The sequence below is a fragment of the Xyrauchen texanus genome, chromosome 25 (assembly GCF_025860055.1).
Source record: "Xyrauchen texanus isolate HMW12.3.18 chromosome 25, RBS_HiC_50CHRs, whole genome shotgun sequence".
Lineage (NCBI taxonomy): Eukaryota > Metazoa > Chordata > Actinopteri > Cypriniformes > Catostomidae > Xyrauchen > Xyrauchen texanus.
The window spans coordinates 6,424,356-6,432,826 of NC_068300.1; the positions used below are offsets into that span (position 1 = coordinate 6,424,356).

Here is an 8,471-nt window from a genome sequence, read left to right on the forward strand (position 1 = left end):
GATCAATGGTGTCTGTCTGTGCATGCTTAAATACAAAAATAATTGTAATTAAACCTACAAGCAGTGATGAACGGGCCCTCGCACCCTGGTGCACATTGGGGCTGCTGTGCCAGGGTAACGTCACACAATTTTTTTTTTTTGCATTTTTTAGCACTTAAATGTTGTTAAGAGTGTATAATGGTGTAAAACATGTCATTTTCTGTTGCCAGTAGGTGGCGCTATGACTAAATAAATATTGGCATATGTTCAGGTCAGGAGTCTTATAAAACATGGAAAGTTTGGAGTAGATGTGACATTTTATGTTTGAGTTATAACTTCCTGTTTCACGGCGAAACATCAAACATCAGGCCACCATGGACACGCTGTTCAAATAAACTTGCAATTTATTATTACCAAGGTCTTTAGATTAGTCTGACCGAATATCATGTTGATCTGATTTTATCTCTAGGAGGAGTTTGTTAAAGGACGAGGCCTGGAAATGGCAAAAACTGAGCAAAAATGTAAGAAAAAATCACAATGGCTGACTTCATGTTGGGTTTAGGATATGGTTCTAAGAGACTTTTTTTGTACGTGTTGAAATGTTACATATGCCTACTGATTTTCTTAAGTGTAAGTGAAACGTTGCGTGAGGCCTGCTTCGTTGAAATTTTGTAGTTAGTGCTTTCGAGCCATTTGTCCACAACTAATTCTAAAACCAGTATCAGATGTACGTTTTCCCCACTTTTGAGGGGTGTGCAATGTTTCATGAGTTTTCGAGCATGTTTAAGCCTCAAAAATGTGACTCTTTCATATCAAACTTTGTCAGGCTGCCTCAGACACAAAACTCAAAAGCTGCATAATTTTACATCACCAAGGCCTTTAGATTAAGTCTGACTAAATATAATGTTGATCTGATTAAATCTCTGGGAAGAGTTTGTTAAAGTACAAGGCCAGGAAATGGCAAAAATGTAATAGAACAATACAAATGGCTGACTTGCTGTTGAGTTTAGGGCATGGGTCCAAGATACTTATTTGTAGGTATTGGCATGTTACACATGTGTACCGATTTGTGTAGGTGAAACGTAGCGTAAAGCGTACATTGTTGAAAGTTTGTAGGTGGCGCTATCGAGCCATTTTGCCACACCAAATTCTGAAACGCATATCAGATGTAGGCTACATTTTTTGCCACTTCTGATGTGTGTGCAAAGCTTCATGAGTTTTTGAGTGTTAAGTCCCTCAAAAATGCGATTCATTTGGGAAAGAATACAGAACAATACCACAAAATCTGCTGATTGAGTTTAACTTGTATAGAACCCGGAATATTCCTTTAATCCCACCTAAAATGAGTTTTCCCTAAACTCATACACACTCCAGTCCAGTAGTTGGCGGGAAATCGCCAGAGTTTGTTTTGCTAACCTTCATTAAACACAAGAAGAACTCACAGTTTGAGCGCTCAGTTCGGTACATATTCATTGTGTTTTATTTAAGTTGTGAATTTTACATTTGTTTTCATGTGTATTGTTCTTTGTGTATGTTGTTTTTCCTCACTTTGGCATTTTAATGATTGTAAAAGAAGCTTATAATCGCTTATATGTGGCGGATTTGTGACGGACTCTTTAAAATATTCAGTTTCAGGAGAAACGAGCAGAAATCTGAGAATATCATGTTTAATTTCTGATATATGAACTCTTTAAATCCATCAACTGATTGTGAATTAGTTCAAAGAAGGCGATTATATGTTGAAAAAGCCTGTTACTGGACAATACTCCTGCTGTCAGTAAAATAAAAACCAAACACAAAGCATTCATGTATATTTATACCGTCTCAGAAACATTTATTTTGTTTTACAGAGCTGTTGGTGTTTGTGTTTATATTTTCCTCATGAGAGAGCTGAAGAAAGAGGTGACGTCACTGAAGACAAAACTGATGGAGAGAGTCGACAGGTTACAGGTTAAACATTCATTTCATCCTTAAAGTTGAGATTGTAAGCTTTTAAATGATGTGATGAATGGTACAGATGTGATTGTGTTGTGTTTGTCAGGAGCTGGAAAAGGTTTCCTGTCAATCTTCAGTGTGTGTGACTGATGGGACCTCCACAGAGTTTCTGAAGATGAAGATGTGTTCAGTGAAGCTGCAGGACTGCAAGAACCTGATGAAGATGAGAGTAGAAATCAAAGTAGAGGAACAACAGAGTGATAAAGATGAGGATGATGATCAAACCTCCACAGAGTCTCTGACTTCTGTCTGTAATGCTGGAGAACAGCAGATGCTGCAGACACCAGTGAAGATTGAAGTGAAGCAGGAGGAGATAAAACAAGAGGAACACAGTGATGAAGATGATTTTATTCCTTCAGGTATGTTCCTTCCTTTAATGACAATCGACCATCATGTCAGAATCTGTTACAAGAAAGGCAGTTTAAGATGCACCAAAAAGTTACCTGTTGCTTTTATTGTTGTTTTGTAAGTTATCGTTGTCTTTTAAGTAGATTTTTTTTGCTAGAAATGAAATTGCATTAATGTGCAAGTACGCCAACAATCTGTCTTCCAAAGCATGCGTTTGCCTTCAATTCACTATGGTAAGCCTGTAATAATTATTTATATTTTAGAGCTATCGGGATGGATTTGGTGGGAAATTGCATATTTCCGTCAATCGTCCGGGCGTGTTTATGTCATGTCTGTAAGTTTAAAAAAAAGGAGCTCCAGCTACAACAGCGAATGTATGTGCACTGATAGGTGTGGTAGTAGTTTAAGGGGCCGCTTGCACAACAACGTTTTCAACTAAAAACTGAAAACCTTTTCTTCATTTTGGCTGTTCGTTTACACGACAACAGCGTTTTGGGGCCTGAAAACGCAAACTTTTGTAAACGGGTTTCAAACTGCAAATTTGTGAAAACAATGACGTATTATGTGTTCCGTCTATAGGCATTCGCGCAAATATTTCAAAACAATGCGCGAGACATTCAAAACTACAATGGCGAACTACAGGACTGTGTTTGTGCTGCTCAAGATTTTGAGTTTATTGACGCTTCTCCAGCAAAGTAATTGTAGTAATAAAGCAACCTCATCGTCCATCCAGACAAAATTGCTCGATGCTTTCCCCATCTTCATTGTGTATTCACCGCTCTGTGGAAGAATGCTTATGTGTGCAGGCACGAAGTGTTTCTTTACAAAGTGACATCGCCAACTACTGGCCTGGCATGCACAATACAGTGTTTTTAGTTGTTTTTGCAGATCCGTGTGAACGGGAATCATTTTGACAATGTTGTCGTCTGTATGCAAATCTTTTCAAAAATGGTAACAATGCCAATCTCTAAACCAGTTGCTAAGTTATAATTGTTTCCACCATTTGATTTGATCTGATATGACTAGTAATTGTTCTGTCTAATGCCATCATTGCCTAACTTTTGTAATGCTATTTATTAAAAAAAAAACTGTTTTCAATAAGTCAAAACTACAACTGAAGAAATGCTACTTACCTGCTCGTAAGACATATTTTCGGATATCGTCTTTTTCTTTCGTTATTTATTCATTTTCTGAGGGGAGGGGACGAGTTTTGTTTTCATTAGTCACATTCGCTCTGATAAGATGATCACCTCTAACCATGGTTACACCAGTACTCCTCAAACCATCAGATTCATCCTCGCAGAAGTGCGCTGGCAAAACACAACTTACGTAATTACCAAGCATGCCGTCAAAAAGTGAAGCCCTCAAAAGTGAAGCCAAAATGTCTCGATCGCCCCCCGGTGACTGGTCCTAGTATAGGTCATGTTATTCAATGGGACGTGAGACCAACTAAACAATTAAATTACACTTCACATATCTTTTTTCCAAAGATAGTTTCTGTCATTTTCTGTAGTTTCTATCACATTGATGTAATTTCAAGTGTTTGTTTTCAAAATAAGTTTGTTTTTAGTTATTTGATGCTATAAAAACGGTGCTGTGACATCATGATTGACAGCTGTGATTGACAGGTTCTCTGAGCGAAGTAGTCACTGAAGCACCAACTGACTTTTTTCGGGATCTTCGGAGGACTGAGGAGATTGGAGCTTTAAATGTAATATCTAAATTTCTATAATTAATTATTTCAATAATTTTTTGCGATTGATTCAGCGAGAGTGAGGGCGGGGCCTTGATTTCGCGGCTTTACTTCCTGCTCACTACTGCGCAGGTCTGGTCCCGAAATCGCAACTGCGCAGACTCAAGTCCCAAGATGTCAGCGCCATAACGGGACACTGGCGGCTTCAGTTCTCACCAATGGAAAAGAGCGAAGGGGCGTCGTCCATCTTTTTTTTACAGTCTATGGTAATTACCAAAACAATGTTCCTCTGCAAGTAACCTTCCAAAAATGTTTAATTCCCAATGCGTGCTAAGTCCTCGTGGTGGCGTAGTGACTCGCCTCAATCTGGGTGATGGAGGATGAATCTCAGTTGCCTCCACGTCTGAGACCATCAATCTGCGCATCTTATCACTTGGCTTGTTGAGCGCGTTACCATGGAAACGGTGCTTGTGGAGGCTTCACGCTATTCTCTGCGGCATCCATGCTCAACTCCCCACGCACCCCACCGAGAACGAGAACCACATTATAGTGACCACGAGGAGGTTACCCCATGTGACTCTACCCTCCCTAGCAACCGGGCCAATTTGGTTACTTGGGAGACCTGGCTGGAGTCACTCAGCACGCCCTGGATTTGAACTCGCGACTCCAGGGGTGGTAGTCAGCGTCAATACTCGCTGAGATACCCAGGCCCCGATTAAGCTGTGCTTCTTAACTCTTTCCCCGCCAAACACGGAATTTTCCGTGTTTTATGAAAAAACGCTTCCCCGCCAAACACGGAATTTTCCGGGTTTCCGTGTTTTAGGTGTTATACGGTAAGGAAGACCCCTGCGCATGTTGTGAAAGAGTACGCAACTCTTTGATCAAAGAAACAGACTGGGATCGTCTCAAACATGAAGAAGTGGAGTATGAGAAGCTCAAAATATCAGACATAAACATGCCTTTTTCTCAGCTTTTTGTCTGAAATGTTGTTTTTTGACAAAACCGACCTCTGTTCAAGTCGCAATAAAAAAAGAACAAATGAAGATAAAATAAAATCGTTTTTTTTGCCTAAAAGCAGAGGCCCAGATCTTTATTGTGATATATAGCATCTTCATATATTCATGGAAGAAAATATTCTGCGGGCCATTAAAATTTAGCGAAAATCGTCAAAAACCCTGGCGCTGGCTGGCAACTTTTTTTAAAAACGCTGGCGGGGAAAGAGTTAATGTGCTTATCATGAAAATAAAGCCCTACAATTTACTGTATTATAATGCTATAATGAATTTTGTCCTTGTTCTTTTTTTTTAAATGGTCTGCACCGGATATATATATAGCACCAGAGTGGAGGTGGTGTAGTGGTCTAAAGCACGTAATCAGAAGTTCGCTGGTTCGATCCCCACAGCCACCACCATTGTGTTCTTGAGCAAGACACTTAACTCCAGGTTACTCCGATTGTCCCTGTAAGTCGCTTTGGATAAAAGTGTCTGCCAAATGCATAAATGTAAATATAGCGCCTATTTAACCTTAATGGTCATCATGTACTCGCCCTCTTATTGTCCCAAACATGTATGACTTACTTTTAGTGAACGTCTAGCATTCAATCTAAATGACTTTAATCGTGAAATCTGCCAGGAATGATTGTATGTAGATCTACTAAATTAGGCTACAATTTTATGTTTCACTTTTGTCCCTTGAATTGATTTTTGTCAATTTACTGTGTTTATTGCAGATCTGATGGGAGTGAAAGAGGAAAGTCAAGAGCTGAATGAAGTGGAGGAGAAACTTCAGTATCAGAAACATCATGATTTAATATCTGGAGAAAAATCTTTGAGGGACTCAAATATTAAGAAGTTCTCACCAAAAAAGCCTCAAAGAAGAGCAGCCAAGAAATCTTTAACCTGCTCTCAGTGTGGAAAGAGATTTCCATTTAAAAGCCGGCTTATTAGACACATGAGAATTCACACAGGAGAGAAGCCTTACACATGCCATCGGTGTGGAAAAAGTTTCATAGATACAGACACTCTCAAGTATCATCTCCGCTGTCACTCTGGAGAAAGACCATTTGAATGTGATCAGTGTGGTAAAACATTTGTTGTGAGTTCAAGCCTAAAACGACATCTGAAAACTCACACAAATGAGAAGCCTCACAGGTGTTCTTTTTGTGGAAAGAGTTTTGCAGACCTGTCCTATTTTAAAGAGCACCAGAAAATTCATACCGGTGTGAGCGCACATATGTGCCTTCAATGTGGAAAGACCTTTATTACAGCCTACAACTTGAAACAGCACCAAATAACTCACACTGGAGAGAAACCTTACAAGTGCTCACACTGTGGAAAGAGTTTCAATCTGTCACAAAACCTGAAAAAACATGAGAGAATTCACACTGTTGAAAAACCGTATGAGTGTTCGATCTGTGGAATGAGTTTTGCACGCCTGTACTGTTTGAAAGGGCACCAGAAAATACATAATGGCACAAGGGCTTATTTGTGCTCTGAATGTGGGAAAATCTTTACTTCTGCTAGCAACTTAAAAATACACCAAATAATTCATTCTGGAGAAAAACTTTTCCAGTGCTCGCATTGTGGAAAGAGTTTCACTTGGTCACAAAACCTGAAAAAACACGAGAGAATTCATACTGGAGTGAAACCATACAAGTGCTCAACCTGTGAAATGAGCTTCACTTGGTCAAAGTCCCTAAAAACACACGAGAGAATCCATACTGGAGAAAAACCTTACAAGTGCTCACACTGTGGAAAGAGTTTCGCTCAGTCACAAACTCTAAAAACACATGAGAGAATTCACACTGGAGAGAAACCTTACAAGTGCTCACACTGTGAAAAGAGTTTCACTCAGTCACAAAACCTGAAAAAACATGAGAGAATTCATACTGGAGTGAAACCTTACAAGTGATCCCACTGTGAAATAAGATTCACTTGGTCAAAGTCCCTAAAAACACATGAGAGAATTCATACTGGATAAACTTCTTGAGATGACTCCACCACAAGATATCAGCACCTTGGATCATTAGACTACATGCACGTATTGGTGGCGTGATGTTGTACAACTCAAGTCATGAGAACATCTTATGCTGTTCTGTATTCTTGTTCTGGTGTTCCAGATGCTGCTGATGTGAGCAGAATCTTATTAAATGTTTGCTAATGGCTTTAAAGCATTGGTTCTTAACCATTTTTGACATCAAGGCCGTCCATTTCTCCTGAAAACTTGGAGTGTCAATAGATTCAAATTCTGTAATTAATTCATTCATTTAGTAATTTAATTATTTTAGACTTGATGCCCCCTAGTGGGCCCTGGCCCTGACACCTCTGCTTTAAAGGGATGTTCAATACAATTTAAGCTTGCTCGACATCATTTGTGGCATTATGTTGATTACCACTAAAATATTTTGTCTAGCTTTGGAGGGTTTAAAGACTGAGATTATTAAGTTGTTTAAATAATCGTTTTACAGCCGTTTAGGGTTTACAGCGTTACATCGTCATGGTAATTAAGCTACCAAATTGGACCATTCTTTACACAATTTTATCACACTAAAATCAGGTTAACACATTTTGTGTACGTCTTGTGGCGGTACTGTTGAAGCAGTATTTACATGATTACGGATTGACTCTCTTCCATTGAAAGTGCCTCACTGTAAACCATATTTTAGTTTTTAATGAAACAAGGGACGAGATTAATTAATGTTTTGTGGTAATCAACATTATACCACAAATGTTGTTGATTGAGCTTGACTTGAACCCGAGTTCCATGTTATATATAGTTTGTCATTGGCATCAATCAAACAGTAACCATTTTTGATTTATAATCAAGTCGGCAATTGTAACGATGCATTTGATACAAATTGTAAAAGTAAAGAAGAAACAACTATTCCCATAAAACTATGAAATGTGATGGATCACGCAGGGAATTCTGGGAACTATCAATTATTATAACAATAATTGACTGCAAGTTAACGTACATGTACTCTCTTGTAAAACATAATATACATTTTTACTGTTAATTATATGGTAAAATTATACTTTTAACATCTAAAAAAAACATGATTTTGACAACATTTTACTGTATTGACTCGTTAAAGTCATTTTTTTTACCTGTTAACCAATAAATAGTTTTTGACTGTTGCATTTTTACAGTCTTTTACCATTAAAACGATGGATATTTTTTACAAGTAGTTAAAGATACATATTTGTAACAGTAATTTGTTGCAATAAGTGATTTTATTATTTTATTGCATGATTTTTAAAACGGAATAAAAAATAAAAACGTTGTAGAGGCTATATGTGTGTGTCATTGGCAAAAGGTTGTCCGATAAAAATGGGAAATCGTTTTAAAACCTTGTTTAAAACACAGTTGTCAAGTTCATAGAAATGTAATCTTTGTCTCCAATCCCACATTTATTGCATTTTCTACAAAACAAGTATTTAATGACTTAAGTCATGTG

At 38.2% G+C, this 8,471-nt stretch overlaps 1 protein-coding gene across 1 annotated transcript; it reads left to right on the forward strand.

The window, feature by feature from the left end:
• Positions 1-1,401: 1,401 nt before the first annotated feature.
• On the forward strand, positions 1,402-8,179 carry LOC127618588 (zinc finger protein 501-like). The gene is made up of 4 exons (XM_052091143.1): positions 1,402-1,440; positions 1,830-1,929; positions 2,021-2,333; positions 5,745-8,179. The coding sequence occupies exons 2-4, from the start codon at positions 1,861-1,863 to the stop codon at positions 6,923-6,925; spliced, it is 1,563 nt and encodes a 520-aa protein (XP_051947103.1). The 5' UTR covers positions 1,402-1,440; positions 1,830-1,860; the 3' UTR covers positions 6,926-8,179.
• The last annotated feature ends 292 nt before the right edge of the window (positions 8,180-8,471 follow it).